At 56.4% G+C, this 20,448-nt stretch overlaps 3 protein-coding genes across 13 annotated transcripts in view; 2 read left to right on the top strand and 1 right to left on the bottom strand.

The window, feature by feature from the left end:
- Positions 1 to 35: 35 nt before the first annotated feature.
- INKA1 (inka box actin regulator 1) lies at positions 36 to 2,433 on the bottom strand. The gene is made up of 2 exons (XM_040591823.1): positions 2,286 to 2,433; positions 36 to 974 (listed from the first exon to the last, which is right to left on the bottom strand). Exons 1-2 carry the CDS (start codon positions 2,334 to 2,336, stop codon positions 96 to 98), a joined length of 930 nt encoding a protein of 309 aa, XP_040447757.1. The 5' UTR covers positions 2,337 to 2,433; the 3' UTR covers positions 36 to 95.
- A 1,108-nt stretch (positions 2,434 to 3,541) lies between these two features.
- Positions 3,542 to 9,415, top strand: CDHR4 (cadherin related family member 4). Its single transcript, XM_040590522.1, has 19 exons — positions 3,542 to 3,656; positions 3,812 to 4,008; positions 4,077 to 4,239; positions 4,320 to 4,405; positions 4,503 to 4,598; positions 5,065 to 5,168; positions 5,246 to 5,382; positions 5,469 to 5,634; positions 5,728 to 5,878; positions 6,127 to 6,229; positions 6,487 to 6,702; positions 6,783 to 6,922; positions 7,004 to 7,148; positions 7,240 to 7,442; positions 7,530 to 7,669; positions 7,754 to 7,789; positions 8,837 to 8,903; positions 8,985 to 9,015; positions 9,161 to 9,415. The coding sequence occupies exons 1-19, from the start codon at positions 3,542 to 3,544 to the stop codon at positions 9,214 to 9,216; spliced, it is 2,352 nt and encodes a 783-aa protein (XP_040446456.1). The 3' UTR covers positions 9,217 to 9,415.
- Positions 9,416 to 10,756: 1,341 nt separating this feature from the next.
- IP6K1 (inositol hexakisphosphate kinase 1) overlaps positions 10,757 to 20,448 on the top strand; it is a 39,192-nt gene continuing 29,500 nt past the window's right edge. For 4 of the 11 annotated variants that reach the window (XM_040590028.1, XM_040590024.1, XM_040590008.1 and 1 more), the window contains exons 1-3: positions 10,757 to 10,868; positions 11,463 to 11,518; positions 15,873 to 15,972. The gene's annotated coding sequence lies outside the window, so the exon portion shown is untranslated. The other 7 variants (XM_040590022.1, XM_040590020.1, XM_040590014.1 and 4 more) reach the window with 6 other exon arrangements.

Genomic DNA, 20,448 nt, shown 5'->3' with positions numbered 1-20,448 from the left:
AGGCACCCCTGCCTTGATAAACGTCGCTGCGCCCGTACCGTACAAAACCAGGGTTTATTTACAGCGGAGGAGGGTGCGGGCAGCAGCGGGCAGGGCTAAATGTAGCCGATAACGTCGTTGCAGATGATGGGCTGGCGGCTGCGGCTGTTCATGAGGGCGGTGAAGCGGTGGAAGTCCGTGGCCAGCTGGGCGATGTTGCTGTGGGACTGGTGAAAGCAGGCGCCCTTGGGCTGCCCCCCCAGCCCCAGGGGGCAGGAGAAACGCTTGGTGGGTTCGCGTCCCCCTGGCCGGGCACCCTCAGCCCCCCGCGGCCGGGCCATGTTGGCCAGCTTGCGGCGCACGTTGCCCGAGAGGCTGAGCAGGAAGGCGGGGGGCTTGGCCAGCCGGCGGGAGGGCTCGGCAGGGGTTCGGCGCCGGGGTTCGGCACCCACCTCGGGCAGGTCCATCCAGTTCTCCACCAGGTCGGCGAAGCAGTTGTCGCCCAGCACCAGGGGCTGCCGGTTCCGGCTCTGCGACAGCAGCGCCACAGTCCAGTCCTGCGTGTCAGCTGGTTCCAGCACCCGCCACTGCTCCAGGCAGGCGTCTGAGGTGGATTTGGGGCGGGCGCGGCGGGTGGGGGCAGGTGGCGGGGCAGCGGGGCCAGCGGAGAGCCGGTGTGCCCGCTGGCAGGGCAGCGGGTGCCGGCGCCGCACGGGCACCTCTTCCTCCCGCCACGTGCCCCCCGACGCTTCCGAGTACCCCGAGTCAAACTCCAGGCTGCGCTCACTGGCCGGGGGGGAGCGGGCGGCCGGGCTGCCCCCCTCCTCTTCCTCGCCCCCTGGCTCCAGGCTACACGCTGAGTCCGCGGCCGAGCCCGGGCGCAGGGGGCACGGGGGGCGGGGGGCCGGACCCACCACCCCACCGGGCTGGTGTGGCGCCTGCCGCGTGCTGTGCATATGTGCCCGTGGCGTGGCCCCCACCTCCTGCCAGCACCACTGCGGGGGAAAGGGTACGTCAGCACCGTCACCTCTGCCCCCCCCGGCCCGCGCTGTGACCCCACATCCCAGTCCCCTGGCACCCTGTGTCCCGCAGCCCTGGCTCGGGGGGGCTTCACTTGCAGGGCTGGGCACGCAGCAGGGTGCGGGGAGCGGGGCGCAGGTCCCGGCTTGCCTGCAGCCCCAGGCCCCACTTTCCTGCGGCTCCTGCGCGGAGCCGGCCGGCGTGCAGCAGCATGTCGGGTGAGCAAGCAGGCACCCGGCCCCGGTCGTGCCTGCGGGAAATGACACAGGGCCACGGCACGTAGGAGCCGGGCACCCCGCCGCCCCCCCGCTGGTCCCTCAATTCCTCCCGGTGCCGGTGGGGCGCAGCCGGGACACCCCATGGGCAGGACCCCGCTGGGTGGCACAGGGCCAGCCGCAGCCCCAGGGCGCCCACGAGTGCTGGGGTGGGGCGCTCCCCCCACGCGCTGGCAGGGCCACCCCACCCACTCGTGCCCTCCAGCCGGGGACACCCCGGGTGACGTCAGGGTGCAGCCAGGCCCGGGGCCCCCCAAAGCGCCGGGGAGCGCGGGGGCTGCAGCAGCGGGGCCCGTGGCCGGGTGGGCGCTGGAAGGGGCGGCTGGCGCCCGCAGCCGGGCCGCTCCTCGCTCCTGAATTCCCATTGTCTGAACCCAAAAGCAGGGTGTTACGTCTGTTTTCCTTTCCGCGGGGCCGCGGCAAGCCCAGCGAGCGGGAGGGATCGCTGCCCCGGCCTGGTACGCCGGTTTCCCCGGTCGGGGCGACGGAGCTGCTGGCCAGGCTGTCCCCTGCCCGGTCCCCGGCCCCCTCCCCGCTGGCCGGGACCCCCTCAGCCGGCCCTGCTGGCAACGCGCCACCCTCCGAGCCGCCCCATCCCGGCGCTGGCCGGGGACCGGCACACCCGGCCTCGGGGAGCTGGGTAGGCGTGCGGCAGGCCCTGGGGAGCCCGCTGGGCCACCCTGTCACCGCCGGTCCCCTCGGGGCGGCCCAGGTGGGCGGCAGGGTGGCAGCTGCGGGGTGGCGGTGCCCCTGGCACCCTGACAGCTGGGCACCGTGGCCCCCGGCCACCCGTGCTCCCACCGCCGCCCGTGTCCCACCGCCGCCCGTGCCCCACCGGTCGCCAACGTCCCACCGGATGCCCACGTCCCCCGCGCCGCCTCGGCCTCGCGCGTGATGTCACGGCGCTGATGTCACTGGCAGCGCCCTGACATCACGGCAATGCCCCGGCGGCGCGGCGGGACGCGGGCAGGGTTGCCCCGTCCCCCTCCCGGTGCCCGCGGCGGCACTCACCCGGTCGGCGCCGAGCTGGCCCGGGCAGGCGTCCGGGCGGGCGCTGTGCATGCCCGGCCCGGCCCCGCTCCCGGCCCCGCTCCCGGTCCCGCCGGTGCCGGCGGCGGCGGAGCAGCGGAGCGCGGCGCAGCGCCCGGCCGTGCCCGCCGCCTCCCGGCGCTGCCTGGGCGGCACCGCCCCGCCCCGCCGCAGCCAATGGGGCCGCCGTAACGTGAGCCCGGCCCGCACCGGCACCGGCACCGCCACCCGGGCCCCGCCCCGCCCCGCCCCACCGCCCCGGGGCCCCGCGCCGGGCACCACCCGGGCACCACCCGGGCACGGCGGGACCGGGCACCGCTGGACGGGGCAGGACTTGGGGCACCGGCCGGCAGCACCGCGGGCACCGGGGGGTCCCGGCGCCGGGAAGCCTCGGCAGGAGGGAGGGCAGCGCCGTCCCAGGGCCCGGGCCGAGGCACCGGCGGGCACCGGGCTGCCGAAACAGGGCTGAGGGCTGGAGCGGGGAAGGATGACCCCGGCCACAGGGGCCGCGCTCCGCCAGCGCCTATTAATTGGGAGCTAATAACGCTTAATAGGAATTCCGGGAGAAGCGGCTCTGGTTTGCAAATGAAGGAGAACACGGCCAAAAATTCCCTCCCAGCTAATTTTCCCCGTTCCCGAGCGTGCCGCGTGGCGAGGCGGCGTGGCAGGGCAGCGGAGCCCCGCGGAGCACCGCTGCGCCCGCCCTGCACCGGCCGGGGGCTGCCGGGAGCCGGGGGGAGCGGGGGGCGTCGGGGCCGGGGCGTGTCCGAGCCCTGGGACCCGGCTGGTAGCCGCAGCCGGCCGGCGTGACGCTGGGCCGGGGTGGTGCCCAGCACCCCTGGCAACGGGCTGCAGCTTGTCCCAAACAGCCAGCAAGCCATGGGCATGCAGGGACGCCTCACCTTCCTCCTCCTTCTCCTCCTCAGCCTCCGTGCCCCAGGTACGTGCTCCAGGCTCACAGCGTCAGGACACCCTTAGCTAGACCCTGAGTAGGGGACTGAGAGGAGGGGGACGGGGGACAGGCTCCCCGTGGTTGCCCCCACGTGCCTGGGGCTGACCCCGGCGTGGGCAGAGGGGCCGGCAGCTGCCTGGCTGGGTTTAGGCAGGGAGGGGGCATCCCTGGGGCATCCTCAAGGCATCGCCAGGGTGTCCTCAGGGCATCACTGGGGTGTCCTCGGGGCATTGCCAGGGCATTACTGGGTCATATCCAGGCACCACTGAGGCATCTCTGGAGCATCATGGGGATGTCTCTGGTGCTTCCCCAGGGCATTGCTGGGGCACGCCTGGCAGGCTGGGGTGGCACTCTCCTTGGTGACGCTCTCCTCTTTGCAGGGACTTTCGTCAGAGCAGCAGGTAAGAGCAGGGTGCCCTGGGCCCCACTGCGCCCAGCAGGGAGACCAGTGCCCATGTGCGTGCCTGGGTGCAGGAGCAGAGCTCCCTAGGCACGGCTGGGGGAGCTGTCAGGGCACTGGCTAGGTGCAAGGCCAGTGACCAGGGTCTCCTGCTAGCTCTGCCTGACCTGCCACGCATAGTGGCCGTGAGTGAGGACGCAGTGCCAGGCACCCGCGTGGCTGAGGTGACCGTGTCCTGCAGTAATGCAAGCGGCAGCCCCAATGTCACCTTGCACAGCATCGAGCCCAACCACCCCTTCAACCCCGTTGCCATCAGCACTGACCCCGCGGCCGCCACCACATTTCATGCAGAGGTGCAGCTGGGGGACAGGGAGTGGGGCAGGAGCCTGCGGGCACCCTGCTGAGCATGTCCCTGTGCCAGGTGACACTGCGTGCTGGTGCAGAGCTTGATGCCCACCGAGTGAACCAGTACACCCTGACCCTGCGAGCCGCTTGTCCTGATGAGGATGAGGTGGAAGAGCAGCTCTTTGTCCGGGTGACGATGGGGCAGGTGCTGCACTGTGACACTCCCTTTGCCAGTGCAGGTAGGAGGTGGGGGGCACAAGGCAGCGGGGGCTGTGGCTGCCAGCTGACACTGGGCACCCATGGGCGTGCTGTGCCGCAGAGGGAGATGTGGTGCAGGTGCCGGCAGATGTGGCACCCTGGATGCCCCTGTATGCGGTGATGCCACAGCGACTTGGTGGGCTGATGGTGAGTAGTGGCTGCCCGGGGACCCACAGCCCCTGCAAGTGGGAGTAGCCTTGGGGACAGCAGAACCCCACGCTCCTCCTACCGCTTGTCTCTGCAGTACAGGCTCCGAAACCACAACACACCACTCACACTCACCCGCCAGGGCCTGGTGCTTGCACCTGCCAGTGGCTTTGATCCCAGCAAGGACACCCAGGTGGGCTCCAGCACCCCCAGGCTGTCACAGCCAGCTCTCAGCCTGCCTGGGCTTAGCCCCTCTGCGGCGCTGCCTGCAGCTCTCTGCATCCTGCTTCTGCCATTGGGCTCCCATCTGGCCCTGGCCCTTGGAGTGCTCCAGCCCTGTCCCTATCCTTGGCTCCATCCCCTTCTGCATCTCAAGTCTTGTCCCTGTCCCCATTCTGGTGTCCAGCTTGTCCTTATCTCTATGTCTGCCCCTTCTTCTCACTGCTGTTCCTGCTCCAAGCCCTGTTCTTGTCCCTGCCTCCTCACCCTTTCCTGTCTCTGCCTGTTTTCCTGTTCCCATCCCTTCCCTATTCCTGTCCCTGTCCTTACTACTATCCTCATTCCCATCCTTATCCCTGTCTCCATCCCTACCCCATCCCCGTCTCTGCCCCTGGTGCCACTTTGGGCTGTCCCATGGCCACCCTGGTGCTGCCCCACAGACGTTCAGGCTGGAGATTGAGGTAATGGACCGGCATGGGCACAACTGCAGCGGGGCAGTGAAGGTGGAGGTGCTGCCATCACGCCATCCCCGTGTCACTTTCCTGTGAGTGGGGCTGGGCTGGGCAGGGCAGGGGGTGCTGATGGCACCAAGCCATGCCATGCTGCTTGCCTTGCCTACAGCGAGCAGCAGCAAGCTGTGATGGTGCCAGCAGGCATTGGCCCCTTGGAGGTGGTCACGCAGGTCTATGCCAGTGGTGATAATGTCCGTTACACCATCCTTTCTCCCACGGCACCCACACTCTTCACCATTGATGAGGGTGAGCAGGGTGGTGGGGGTCCCCAGTGCCACCCTGTCTCCATCCCTGTCTCTGTGCCCAGTGTGAGGCTGCGCCTTGTCCCACAGTGACGGGTGAGATCCGCAGCACCGGCCAGCTGGAGGTGGCCCGTGCACGCCTCCTCATCCAGGCTTACAATGCGCTGCACCCCGCCGACCACGCCACCACCGTGCTCAACGTCACTGTGCAGGGGACGGACCGGTGGGCGCCAAGCTGCATCCCAGCCATCTTTGTGTAGGGTTTGGGTGAGGAGTGGGGTGTGGGGGATGCTCTGCCATGTCCAGGATAGGAGAGACAGGAGCTGAGCCGCTGGCTACCCCACTGCAGGTCCCAGGTGCTCGAGACTGTGTCCCCCGGCAGCACTCTGGTGACACTAAGGTGCACCGACTCCACCAGCACCGAAGGGCATTTGCACTATGCCCTGGAGGGGCCCCCCTCCTCCCGCTCCCACTTCCACCTGGAGGGGCCACAGCTGCAGGTAAGCAGGGCTGCAGGCAGTGTCCAGCAAGGCTGGACCCAGAGGAGTCCAGTGGGACAGTAAGGACCCTCTGACATGTGCTGTCATGCCAGGTCCTGGGCTAGAGCTCCCCGGGGCTCTCTGCTCCTCAAACCCTGCCTGTTCCCCCTGCTCGTTCCCTCCTGTTGCCCTGGCATTGCAGCTTTGTGGGACACCCTGACCTTGCGAGGCACTGTGGCTTTGCCTGACCCCCCAGCCTGCCTTGGCAGGTCAACACCACCCTGGACTACGACTCAGAGGCCACAGCCGCTGTGGGCTTTCAGTTCACAGCCACCATCGTGGTGACAGCGGGAGGGCGGCCCCCACGGAGCAGTGAGTGCCCATGTCCCCGGGGGGTGCCCAGGGTGGTGCAGTGGGGAAGCTCACGGGGTAGGTGGGAAAAGCCCCTTCCTGACCCAAAACCAGCAGATCACAGAGGAAATGTTCGTCCCCCGCTGCCCCAGAGGCACCAGCCCCAGAGGTGGTGCCGCTGTGCCTGTGTCCCCCAGCCTGTTCAGGGGAGAGCACGCTCAGCCCTGTGTGGGCTGCAGGGTGGTGCCGGCACAGCTGAGCCGCCGTGTGCCGCGCAGCCCGCGTGCCCGTGCTTGTGACGGTGACGCCCGTCAACGAATTCACACCGGCGTGCCCCAACGGTACCACCTTCACCGTGCCAGAGACAGCAGCTTTCGGTCGTGTTGTGGGGCACGTGGTTGGCACTGACCGCGACTACCCACCAGACAGCCTTGAGTACAGCCTGGATGGGGGTCCCAGCCCTGCGCAGCCCTTCTCCATTGACACACGCACCGGTGAGCACCCAGCCCCTTCCCCAGCCCCCGCCACACCCTGAAGCACCTGTGGGTGCCCAGCAACTCGCACCGCCCCACAGGTGAGATCCGCGTGGTGGGACCCCTCAACTCCCAGCAGCACAAGAGCTACAGGCTGACAGTGCGGCTGACAGACACCCACAATGACCTGGACCCAGCAAAGCGGCGGAGCTGCCTGTGCAACGTGGTTGTGCACCTGCAGGTGCGTGTGCAAGCCTGCCGGGTGAACCGCAGTGGGTGCAAGCACTGCGGGTGCCACATCTCCTCCCCCTGCTCCCGGCAGGCTGTGCCGGACCAGGTGCCAGTGTGCACCCCTGAGGTGCAGGAGCTGCGAATCACAGCCGGGTCCGGGGACCGCCAGCTTGTCACCTGCCTGGCGTGCCAGGGCAGCCCTGACAGCGCGGCGCTGACGTACACCATTGCTGGAGGTGAGGAGTGGCCAAGCCAAAACACAACCCAGCCCCTCGCTGCAGTGTGCGCACTGAGCAGACCCTTTCGTTCATTGACCCTCGCACTCAGGCAATGAGGACGGGCGCTTTCGGCTAGAGGCGAACACAGTCTTCTACCTCCCCAATGACCTAGCTGAGCCGCGCACCTTTGTGCTGCTTGTGGAGGTGTGGGGCAGCCCTGGTGGTCCCCGCCACAGCACTGTGGTGGCACTGGTGGTGCACGTCACACCCCGGAGCACCCCAGTGCCACCCAGCACCACCACCCAGCACAAGGTGAGCAGACCCCACTGGCCAGATGGTGCCCCTGGATCCATCAGACTGCCCGACCCTCATGTGCCACCTCACCCACTGCCTCTGCAGATGCTGTGGAAGGAGCCACTGGTTGTCACACGGCTAGAGGCAGTGTGGCACCCACCGGTCTGGTTTGTGGCTGTGCTGACAGTCTCTGGTGCCCTGCTGCTGGCCATCCTGGGCTGCATTGCCCGGAGCCTGCTGTGCAGGTGAGCCCTGGCCCCATGGCATGGAACGGCACAGCATGGCAAGTAAGACCAGGGGCTCATGGCTGCCTTCTGCTCCTTCTGCAGCAACCGAGACCCTGGCAAGCTGCTCCTGGGCAAGAGGTAGGTGCTGCATGGCCAGGACAGTTGTACCGGCAGTGAGGGACAGCTCTGCGTGTTGGTACAGGATCCCATCGTGTCCTCACATGCAGACAGGGATACACAGCGCGAGGCGGGCGTTTAATGCACCCTGCATTTGGCAGTGGTCCGTGGGTTGCTGTGCTGGAGAGCTGAGTCTGCCCCAGAGCAAGGGTGCAGCACTGGCGGGAGCCATGGATGCAGAGACAGCGATTTGGCTGGGGGACAGCCATGTCAGTGGCTGGGTTGGGACACAAACTCTGCAGCGGGCAGGGTCGGATGGCACAGCACTGGCACTGCAGCTCACTGCCAGGCTGGGTCCCAGTACTAGGGCTGAGGCCAGTGCTGCTCACCAGGGGAACCCTGATCGGACAGGGAAAGCTCCCAGGGAGGAGGTAAGCAGGCTGCACACCCGTGGGAGGATGAATGAGGGGTGACAGGCAGCAAAGGGGGGAGCCTGAGTAGGCACTGGAGCCAGCCCAGCCTGTGCTGGGCGTCTGCATGGTGAGGAGGAGGTGTGCAAGCCTGTGAACAAGTTAACAGCCACCTCAGTGGCGTAACCATAACAGGGTGATGCATAGTGGGTTCCATGTTCATTGGTGAGGCTGGGGACACAGTGCTTGCTGGCAAAGGAGGAGACTCGAGCTCAGACCCTGTGGGTGGCCCTGGCAGAAGAGGGGCTCCAGGGCTGCAGCTCCCCCAGCACAGCATCCTCTGAGCATAAGAATGGTGCACGCCAGCATGTTGGGAAACAATCAGATGTGGTGGCAGACCAGCTTGCTGCTTTCAGGCACTGCTGAAAGATGGTGGTGCTTGGGGGAGCACAGCCCTTGCCACAATCCCCTTCAGTGCCCAGGGGACACATGGGCTGGTTAAGGGGACGATCAGGTAAGTGGATGAAGAGCTCGACGGGGTGCAGCTGGCAGTGCAAAGCCTGGCTGGCAACCCGCTCCCAGCAGCATCCCTTGGGGTCGAGGGCAGGAGCCCATCACCAACAGCATGCCCTCCCTTCACCCCCTCTTCTCTCTGCAGCTCTGGTGATGTAGCAGAGCAGAAGGGGGATGAGGAGGAGCAGGGCTGCCCCCATGCCGGCAGCTTGGTAAGTGTGTGCCACGGTGGCAAATGTGAGTACCCCATGGGGGGTGCAGGAGGGACAGCACCCTCTCCCATCTCTCCCCAGGGGCAGTTCGATGGCCGTGCCCAGGACCCACGTGAGTGCCCTGTCACACAGCCCTGGCAGCCTCGGGCTGTGTCCCTTGGAGCAGAGGAGTCTGGGGAACAGGAGAGTTGGGTGCTGGGCAGTGATGCCTGAGCAGCACCCATGGGGCAATGGCTGAGTGCTGCCTCCCGTCTCAGGCACTGGCAGGGACTACCTCTTCAACAGCGTGACTGGGGCACGGCGCTGGATCTGAGTAGCTTTACTTGGTGAGGGGCTCTCTGCGATGCACAGCTCCCTGTGGGCCATGCCAGGCAGAGCACCTGGTGCTGCCCTCAGGCCTGGGAGGAGGAGGGGATCCTTCCTCCATGGCCAAAGCCACCACCCACGGCGTGCAGCCAGCCCCTGAGCTGCCCCAACCAACACAGACCCAATAAATGGTAGCAGAGATTGCACCCACTGCTGTGATTGCCATAGGGAGTGTGGTGGCCAAGCAGTCCTGCTGGTGGCTGTCCTGCTGTGGCAGTTATTAGTGCGTCTCCGATCAGGGAGGTGGGTGGCATGACCCATGACCAGAATGGCAGTTGAGGCAGCGAAAAACATGTGGAGGGCTTTGGCAGGGTCTGCTCGGGTCACGGCAGCATCGCCATTGCCTCTGTACGTGACCCAGCTGGGGCAGTCCTCTGCAGATGTGATGTGAGGCAAGGAAATTCAGTCAGGGGTAATTCTGAGACACTTTTGCCCTGTGTCCCACATCCCCCTGGAGCTCTCCCTTGCTTGAGCACTCTCGGGCACAAGGGGTGGGAGGAGCAGCTGGTCAGCAGAGGGGCCTGGCTCCTTAATTGGGAGGAAAAGCCCATTAGCGAGCGAGCAGGTAAGCGCAACTGCCGCAGGAGAGTTAGCAGGGCCTGGCGAACAGGCGGGAGCGCTTTGAAGGACCGGTCAGCACCGGGAGATGGGAAACTGGTTGTTTGAATTTCAAAGGAGCGCACCGCAGGCCGCCTCCCTGGCAGCTCCCAGGGAAATGGAGCGCTGACGGGGCAAGAGGGAAGAGACTAAGGTGAGGAGTAGGCGGCTACATGGGAGGAAGGGGAGGGCAGGAGCCTGCTGTGAAATTTCACAAAGAGGGGTCAGCTGCGTGACTCTGCCTGGGGCTCCCCTTGCCCTGAGCCCACAGGAACTGTGACCGTTCGAGAATTAAACCTTGTATTGTACCGGATCGGTGCGCGAACACGCTCCGCTCGCGGCTCCGAGGAGCCCGCCCAGCCGAAGAGCTGTCTGAGGCCAGGCCACAGCGCGGGAAGCGGGGTTTAGGCCGGCTGAGCCCACAGGGACGCACCACAGCAGGCGGGCTGTGCCGCCCCGTGCCGTGCCGCCCCGCCACACTCGCCCGTGGTCGCGGGGAGCGCGGTACGCCGGGCCGAGGCGTGCGGCCCGCTTCCGGCCCGGGGCACAGAGCGCCACCCCCACAGGCCGCGCCTCACGGCCGCCCGGCCGGGCAAGGCCCGCGGCCCGCGCCCATTGGCCGAGCGCCTCGGCCACGGGTAGCCAATGAGGCGGCGCAGCCCGCGGGGAGGCGGGGTACCGGAGGGCGTCACGTGTGCCTAACGTGCGCGGCCATCCGGAGGCAGTCCGCGCACAGCAAGGGGCGGGGCGGCTCCGCGCTTGAGTGACGGCTGATTTGGCCTATCAAAATGTCCAAGATGCCACGGGCGGGCGGGGTTTGGCTTTGGATTGCCACAAGAGGCAGAGGGGCGGGCTTTGGACGGCGCGGTTGCTATGACGGCCAGCACCGGGGCTCCGCCCCCGCGGCTGCCGCCATCTTGTTGTTGATTCGAACAGCAGGGAGCGGCGGCGTGGGGGGCTCGGTGTCGCCAGCCCCCGGCTGGGCAGGCAGGGCTGGCCTCGGTGAGCCGTAGAGGGCGGTGGTCCGGGGCAGGGCTGAGGGGCGGGAGGCAGGGAGGGTTGGGCTGCGCACGCTGCCGTAAGGGAAGGGAGCGAGGACTGGGCGCACTGCCGTGAGGGAGGGTGGGAGAACCGGGCGCGGCCCCGTGAGGGGAGTGGGGGAGGGGAGATCTCGGTGTGGCCCGCTTGAGGCGGAGGAGGACCTGCGGAGAGGGGGGGTACGGTACAGCCGCGGCCCGTGAAGAGTCGGGGTGAGGCGGGGACCGAGCGCCGTGCGGGGGGGGGAGCCGGGGACGGACCCGCGGAGGGGGGCGGAATCCAGGCGCAGCCCCGTGAGGCGGGGAAGGGGGGAGCTCGGCGCGTCCCGGTGCTTGCGGTGTGGGGGTGAGGCGGGGGTGCGCCCCTGTGCGAGGCCCGTGTGGGGCCCAGCTGGGGCGGGAGGGCGTCCTCCGGCGTGGGGAGAGCTCTGGGAGCTGGGCTCGGCGAGGGCAGCCCCGCGGGCGGCGCGGTGCCTGGGCAGGGCCCTGCTGCCCTGCCGGGGCCGGGCCCGGCAAGCGGATCTAGCGTCCCTTCCCTTTGTGCCCTTCCCTTCTGCAGAAGCTGCGCACAGGAAGGAACTCGGCAAACCACGGTGGTAACATGAAACCAACATGGTGAGGAAGCTGGTGGGGTTGGGGGCCCTTCCTGCATGCCAGCGCACAGCCACCCCTGCGGAGGAGGGCGTGTGGGCAGGCTTTGGTACCCCTGGCTACCCCAGTGGCTACCAGAAGGTGCCTGGCAGTCCCCGAAGGCAGACGTGCTTGTGGGTCTGCAGACCTGAACTGTAACCAGCCTTCTCTGGGTTTTCCAAGTCGGACTTGGATTATGAGAGGTGGTATTGACTGCTGTTCAGCTTTCGGTTACTCTGAATTTAAATTGGTGCCAGTCTCCACGTCCCTCCATCTTAAATCTCTGAATCAGCAAGGCCCTCATTTTTCTTTCCAGCAATATGCTTTAGTATGTGCTGCCTTTCTCGTTTCAGCCTGTCTTGCTGTGTTTCTGCTCCCTCTGCTTCTTCTCCCTTCAGGATCATCTGGCTTAATTTGGGATTCAGAGCTTCCAAAGCTGAATTCCAAGATTGGCTTTTGCTGACAAGCACTGAACGGTGCCAGAATGGAACGGGCTTGGGTCTCTGTTAATTCTTGATGTAATATTTCTATAGTTGGTAGGTGTGTTTGTGTAAATGTAGTTTGTGGCTGATACACTGGCGTTTGTGCGTATGGTCAGATTTTCAATGGAGAAAAATACTGTATTCTTGTTACATACTGCTGAACTAAGACAATGATTTCCTTTTTACAGAAGTTCTGTCAGGAAGTTGGAAGTGTTTTAGAATTAGATATGTCAGTTATTAGATGTTGTCAGTGTAACCCTAAATAGATCTGTTAGGAACATCTTAATACTGTGTAATGGTTCTTTGTTTTGAAAATTGAGAAATATTTTTCTTGTGGCTGAGTTACGTTTAGTGCGGACCTAAGGTTAAGTACTTTTTTTCAGAGCTGGAAGGAAAGTGGTATGTTGTAAAAACGTTGTGAACTCTGTGTATAGCAAGCCAACGTTGGCTTGCTGTTTCAGCTGTGTAAAACTCTTGTCAATGTTTTGAATTGTCCTAATGCTAATTTTTGTTGTGATAGCATTAGAGAGTGTTTCATACCCCCCACAGCGTTTTCACCACAACCGCTTCGAGGTGCCTGGATGAACAGCCTGTGCTATCCTGGTTAGAGCCTGTTAGGCAGATCTGAAGTGTCCTTTTCATGTCAGTGCTTTTGTTTCCTGTCTAATAAGGACTTTTGGGAGAGTGGGGGAAGTGATCCTTGGCTCCTTGAGGGGGAAGCTGATCATTACCATAGGAATCTCTGATGACCACAGGGATGGAAAGAGTAGGATATGCAGGTAGGGCCCTCTTCTGAACAGTGTGTGTGTCTTTCCTAGGTTAGTTTCTGCTGTTTATCCAGTAGACACCTTGTGGCAGTTTTGCATGTTCCATATGTAGGAAAAAGCAAGTGAGCAAAAGAGCACTGCTGAGATGAGAAAGGGGACAGTTTCTAGATCTGCTTCCAGTCGCCAGTTGTTTCACCTTCCATGTGTAACTTCACAGTCACTTTAAGCTCATGTCAGTATAGACTGCAACCAGCAGGAAGTTCTTGCATTGTCACTGGTGCCAGCTGGGGTGTTTGTGCAGACGGGTATCAGCGTTCCCCAACTTACAAACTGATCAAACTGAAGACAAACTGACTTTTTTTTTTCTCCCCAGCTTTGTGGGTGCTTAAATGTTTTTGTTGATGGAAGGGCAGTGGTAGGAACATGGGGCTGGTGGTGGAACGGGGTCTTATTCTTCTTCAGGGTAGCCTGCGCTGTGACTGTGAAATGGTGTGATAGTGTGTTTTTATATGTTATTATAAAAATATAATTTTAGAATACATATTTACATATATTTAAAAATTAAATGGAACGGTAGTGTCCATGCTTCTTTCCTACTACTTTTGTGGATAGTATCATTGTGTGCTTCATCAGGATGAAAGTACTGGGCATGTCCTTCTTATAAAAATATTCTGGAAAGCGAAATCAATGTGCTTTGGGATCCCCTCTTATGGCACATTGTGTAAGTCAATTGACTTGCAAGTTACTCTGTATTGCGTTGCATGTAGGGAGAAGTCAAGGTTAGAATAGCAAACACTCAGAGGTCAAAAAATGCCCGGGCTGAAGTAGTACCTGCACCCTTAAGCTACTAATTGAGTCTTCTGAACAAGCACTGTGATTTCTTCTTAATCATGCAGTTGCATGCTATTCTCATCCCATCTCAGCTGCCGGATTTGTTTCTTCTCTCCTTTCCTCCCCCACATATGGAGCTTATTCATTTTGGGTGAAATTATTAAACTCTGAAAATGTGACCTTATTGAGCTTGACTAGTGCTAGATGACGAGGCTGGTACGAGCTTGGAGCTGTTTGTTGACCATCTGCTTACAGGACATGTTCAGTGGATCATTAAATGTTTGTAAAAAGGTTTGATGGCTTGTCTTTTTAGATTTCAGTTTTTAGTTGATTTCTCTGTGCTAAGGTTGTTGTGGATCTGTTAAGTTCTGACTGGCACACTGGGGCAGGAGGTGACACTGTCTTGTGGTTTCCATTGGAATAAGAAATCTGCAGCCCCTGCTCTGGAGAAGGTATGTTTCTTCCGTCTGTCGTTGAAATGCAGATACTGCAGCCACAGAAAATCTGACGGAGACCTTGTTTGGGCATTGCATTGTAACCCAGGCACTTCACTTGCTGCTGTTGGATTCCCCTAGTCTGTCCACTGGGAATTAGCTTGTAATGTGTTTGAGATATGTGCGTCAGTTGTATTGATGCTGGGATTTATAGGCACAGAACTTAGTATTGACAGAAAACTGTGGCCTGATTTGTTTACTCTTGCGTTTGACAGTGTCGCACTCAGTCTTGGTGCTGGGCAGGGTTTAGATTTGAACTTGACTTGCAGAGTTTGCGTGTGGCAGCTCAGCAGAGCTATGGCTCTGCACTTGCTTGTTTACATAATGTGACTTGCCTAGGAACGACTGCTTTTATTTCTGACTTCTCAGTCTTTGAGAAGGAACGTATCAAAACCAAACCTGGTAAATACAAGGGGTCCCTAGTGAGCTCTGAAATGGTGAGCTAGAGAAAAAGAGTGAAAGAACGGAAGAAAATGCGACAGAAAACTCTGCAAGAGTCATGTCAAGTATTTGTATTGCTTGCTGTAAACTGAAGGAACCCTTCAGATATATGGAGGAGCAGCTACCAGTCTCCCTCTTCTATATTCCTGATGTGACAGGAATGCAGAGCAGGATGCTGGCGAGTGTTTAATATCAGGTTTGTTGCTGCTGTCGCAGGGGTGGTGGGGGAGGAAGAGGAAGTGTTTGTGCATGGCTGCTTAGTTTCTGTTATGCAGGCTTTGCATGTATGCAGTGCTTTTGCTGTTCTGATGTGGCAGCAGCTGTTATTTTTGGCTTTCCCTGCATGCTGTTCGGGTAGGTGTACTTTGTAATAGATGCAGTTCTCTTACTTGGTGTGTCTGTGCTTCCAATATAGTCCCCATTGGTGTGATCTGCTTTGCAGCTAGTACTAAGGTGCAAGTCACTTGCCTTCATTTATTTCTGTAGGCTTGTCTATATGCATTTTGAGTGGCACTGACAGTGTATAAAAGACAAGCTTCTTTAAGCTTTCTTTTACTTTGCATAACCCTCATCAGTATGTGGTCAGTTCTGTTTACGGCATGATTTTTATCCCTTTCTCTGGGAATACAGGAATAAACCTCGCTATTATATGGTATCTCACTCTCTGTATAATGCTATCCATGTTAGTTGATACTGGTGCAATTGCTTCTATTCAAAAATAACATGGGCGTAGGTGCCATAATTATAAGATCTGTGTCAACTAAATCTGATAAAAGCAGTGAAAAAGGTTATGAAATGTAATGTGCCTGTCCTGGTAGGATGTTACTACATGCGTTTGAGAGCTTTGATAGATAAGCTGTCTGTGATTCAGCTTTTGTAGTTAGAAAGGTTATCTCCTCCACCAGTTGTCCTGCTGCTTTGCCAAACACTACCTCCCTTGCTGGGGCCTACAGCAGTGCCTGTTCAGCTGCCACAGTTCAGTATACTGTGCTTCAACCTTTCTTCATTAACACCCATCAGTGTCTTGTGAACCAGGCCAGATACAGAACAGGCATGCTTCTTGTTTTGCTCCACCCGCTGGTTGGTAATCTTCAGTTGAGGGGTGGAGGAGGCTGTTGGGGGCGGTGGTCCCCTCGGCTCCAGTGGTACATTTGGTAAAGAGCTTCTGTGAGAGCACTTGCATCCTGAAAGGAGCTCACTGTGGTTCTGGTCCCAGGCTTGAGGTGAAGTGTGCTCTCAAACATTCTGAATTGATGAGCAGGTAAAGATCTAAACAAAAGCTAATTTAGCACTTGCTAACTCGTTTCCATACAACGTCTTGCAGGCTGACTTGCTTCTGGTGTCCTGCTCCCTCTTGATTGTGAGAGGTTGGCTCCATATTCCAGTGACTGCTCAACAGAGAGAGCTTGGGTGACATCTCTAAGGTAACTTTTTTCTGTTTTTCCCAGAATACGTACACAGCCACCTTAAAGAGCGTGCAAAGAGAAATAAGCTGCTTGCTTTTTACCTCCCACTTTGTAATTTTGCTCTTCAAGTAAGTATGTGTAGATACGGTTTGTGGGAGGTATGCTCTTACATTTGGAGGATACTACAGAAACACCCAAGTAGGTGCACTTCGACAGAGTGAAAAGCACAATCCTGTCTTGTATTTGTTAACTTCTAATCAAATTAGTTCTTTGTAATAAGAACTAAGCTTCCAAGACTTGGAGGCTAACTCTTATGCTCTAGCAGTTCTGGCCATTTAGGTGCCTGAATTGCAGCTGAATTATCTTAAAGTGATTCCAGAACTCTTATCGTCTGGTTTTTATTTTTTCCTTCCTGTTCTGAGGTTAGTTTGAAAGATGATAGGCTGGCTTGATAGTCTTCCAGGCTGAAAGGGGTTACTTTGTGCTGTTCCAAGTTTGGAAGAAAGTCTAGCATATCCATTTTGCACCAGTTCTTTATCAACAAAGATATGACTCAGTAGTAGTAACTGTGGTATAAGTATTTTTTTGCCAGCTGTCTCAAATGACCTCGTTTTCTTGAGACACCACATGTTTAAATAGTAGTTGTGTTGCCTAGTTTGCTTTTCTGGTGGGGTGCAACAGGTAATGACCAAAGATGCTGAGCTCCACAACTACCTTCCTGGGGCCGGGAGGGGAGACATGTGGTGCCTTCTTTTCAGGGGATACTCCTGTGTCTTTGACTTATTAGTTCACCTTTAGATCAGCACTATGTATAGCTCATGTATTCTACTGTGGCATTTTTTTTACCCACCCTGTCCTATGCTAAGCTGCATTTTCCCCATTTTTTTAAACTGCCGGAGTGGGTTTATGCAAAATATCACGTCATTTTAAATTCTGATTAGCATTGTCCACTGTTGGCATCAGAGTATTGTCAAGCGTTTCAAAAATTGAGTTTAGAAATCTTAGAAAGGCACAAGAACATAGGGCTGGCTGTTTGTTCTGTGTCCTTTGACAGTACTGTCTAAGCAGCTTAAGCACGTGTGGGGAGGCAGTCATGATCTCATTACAGCTAACTATAGGCGATAAGCAGCTTCAGGCACCAAAATCAGTGCACCAGTGACTGCAGATGTCAGTGAGTTATTTAAAGCAGGAAGGATTTGGGAGAGAAATCTAGAGGCCTACGTAGTCCTGTGTTTTAGTGCCTGAATCAAACCAAAGAGTGACTTCAATCAAAATGTTGGAGCTGTTGCAGAAGATGAGGTGTTGTGCACTTGTGTTGGTTTGAGTACTCTTGTGGATTCTAAATAATACTGGTGAAGTCCTGGATCTTCGGAAGGCCCTCACAACACTTGCTGCCAAGTGGAAGCTATATTCCACTTCTCTGAGCTGTGGTCTGTGTGCAAAGCTATATGGCAGATCTGAGGAAGGTATGCCTGTCAGATCCATGGGGGTTGACTCTCTCACCCCGCAGATGTAGGGGGGGAAAAAAAGACCTTTTAACTTCGGTCTCGTGAGGGTGTCCCAGAAGAATTGCTAAAGCAGTCTGAAGCTCAGTTGATGCTGAAACACTACATATGCAGGTTTTTTTAGTAGTTTCTTAAACAAACGCTCCCACACCTCCCACAATAAAACCCGCATCAGGTTCATCTTGAATATGAGGATTTTGCATGGATTAAATGTGACCGTATTCAAAATGGTTATGGATACCCTTTTGCAAATATTGTAAGGGTTTGCTTCATTTCCCATTTGGACCAAATATTCTAAGTGGTTTTTCTTATGCTGTGCAAGTGGCATTTTCTTTGGTTGGGTACAAATCTTGTTTATGTAATTGCAGTCTTAATATTTCGCAGTTCTTACTGCAAGTGTTGACCTCAATACGCGTATTAAAATTTTAGGGTAATGCTTATTGGTTCAGATTTAGCTTATCAAGCATGCCTGATGCATCTTTTATTTCTACAGAGCTGAGAGAAAACCTCTGACACCATTAGTCAGACTGAATAAGTACTACTGTTCCATACCATGTGGAATGTGAATAGTTTTCATTTGTTCTTCTTCAAGCATATGGTATATTTTTTTCCTGTAATAGCATTCGGAATTTCTGGTTTTCCCCTTAATTATTCTTACCTGTGATCTTATTTAGCTAAAGCTATTTCTGTTCCTGTGGTCTGTTCATTAGTCATGTAGCATCCTTGGGACTGATGCTTCCATATGTATTTCATCAGTTGAAATGTTGAAGTGAACCTATTAACAACTTGCTTTGCTTAATAGCAAAGATCAGTAGTCTTAAAAATTAATTCTGAGTTGTGACTGAAGCTCCACTCAGATATTGTTAGTTAAAATAGTTAAGGGTATTGTATCATTCATCAGCCAAAAGTAAACCAAGGTATTTATTCACTGCTGTAAAACGTCTTCTGAAAACCTGGCAATTAAAGTTTACAAGTTAATTGGGAAGTGTTTCCGGGCTTTGTGTTTTTTGTACTTCATCCTATTGTGACATGACAACGAGAAGAAAATTCAAAGCCTTTGAAAAATTACGGTGAGGTCAGTGTCCTATGGTAGTGAGCTTGGTGGACTGACTCTCGTGAGTGTAAAGCAGTTTCTATTGTTTCAGGTTTGCTATCATTTGCAGTTAGAGAACTGTGTTATTTTTTTACCCATAGTGCTTGTTTGTATCTTTCAGTCTGAGAAAACATGCTTCTGGCACCTGTTACCCCACTGTATTGAACTGGAAAAGAAAATCGAAGAGTAAATTTGTTTTCTCTAGCTATTGATGGTCCATGATGTATTGTAACCCAGGTGGCTGTGAGAAAACATTTGATTTAGCAGACTGATGTGTGTAGAAGCTGCAACACAGTCTTACAGTATCTTTAAAGGAATGGAAAATGTGAAAAATCAAGGTAACTTTTATACACTTGAGACAGACCTGCTATTAAAAGCAAACTTGCCACAGTCTGTGTGTCTTCCAAAAGAATGTGTACTGTGCTTGTTTAGTGTATGGGGCAAAAATTATTTATTAATTTTTATATATATATATGCATATATGCAGGTGCAGCACTTAATTTTTAAGATGCGAGCCGGTTTGAAAATAGATCAGGTTTAACAAACTATTTTATTTTTGCTTTACAGCTCTGTTACTTAGCCAGTGGGCTCAGCTGTTGTAGGTAGCACTCCAGAAAGCCTGTTGGAAGGAGCTTTGAGCTCTACTTCAGCAGCTTAACATTTAGATAAGATACTGGAAATTTGTGACCTGTAGAGTGTTTACAAGAACTTCTTTGCAACTGCTGCAGTGAATATGAAGTTAAATATAGACTTCAATTGTCTGATTCTTCACTTCATTTGAAAAGGCGGCGTTTCTGAACTTTCAGAACAGAACTGGCTGGTGTGGTAGAGGATTCCAGGAAGTCTGCTGCCCAGTGGCAGTGTATAAGGAGAGTAATAATGAAGATTTGGGATATTAAAGGTCCCTTTCCTTTGGAAGGAGCTTAAGAAATATAGTAGGGTGAATTGTGTTCAGGGACTGCTGCTTTGGCATCTAGGAGCTCCCTTATCCTTGAATATTTCTTTTTGCAAAGCCAAAGTTACATTGGATCCCTTGGGAGAGGGAGGCTCGCTAGAAGGCGGTACCAAAGGATAGCAGTGCTTGCTCCTGGTTGGATAAAATGATCTTGCAGAGATTTTTAGATGTTAAGTTTGTGGGTTTTTTTTCCCTTCAAAACGCATAGCATCTTGTCAAGCTTGGAGCTGTGACTAGCCACCCAATTCATGTATCTTCGGAGAAGATAGCCTCAGGTTCAGATTGCCTTTCATTTTCCCTCAAGTGGCTGGGGGTGTCTCTGTTAATTCTTTGCCCTTTACCTTCCAGAGCATCCCGCAAGCCACAAAACAATCCCGAGGTATTTTAACAGCTTTAAGATTTTCAGTTCTTGCAGATTATGCTGATCCCCAGAAGAGTAACAGGATAACAAAAGACCCAGACTAAAATCTCCTCCATGACCCTGAGTTGTGTCATGCATGTTATGCCATATTGGATTTTTTTAGTATCACAAGGGATTAAGAGTATTCTTGTATGAAATTATCTTCAGAGTTACAGGTAGTCTCAAACAAAATCTGCTACCTTAGCTTTAAGGGTCATCAGATAATATATATTTTACCTAAATTAAGTACTAGCTTTAGTGCACTGCCTTTGTCTAAAATGTTTGTTATGACAGAATCTTGAAGTGATTTCCCATTCAAAACCTCTAAAACAAAATGTTGCACTTTTTCCCTGTATTTTCCATAACACCATTTATTTTCTTGCAGCATCTGCATCGAGATTTTTTTTTTTATTTTTCCTAATGTGGAGCTCAGATTTTTTTCTTTCCTTCTCCTCTCTGTGTTTCTGTTTTTTAGTGGGTTGACCATACAAGAGAACGTACTGTATATGAGAATGTACGTTTGTTTGGTACTTTCTCATGA

This window comes from Falco naumanni, chromosome 4 (genome assembly GCF_017639655.2).
Source record: "Falco naumanni isolate bFalNau1 chromosome 4, bFalNau1.pat, whole genome shotgun sequence".
NCBI classification, from domain to species: domain Eukaryota; kingdom Metazoa; phylum Chordata; class Aves; order Falconiformes; family Falconidae; genus Falco; species Falco naumanni.
The sequence above is the reverse complement of the archived record's forward strand: the minus strand, read 5'-3'. Positions and strand labels throughout refer to the sequence as shown.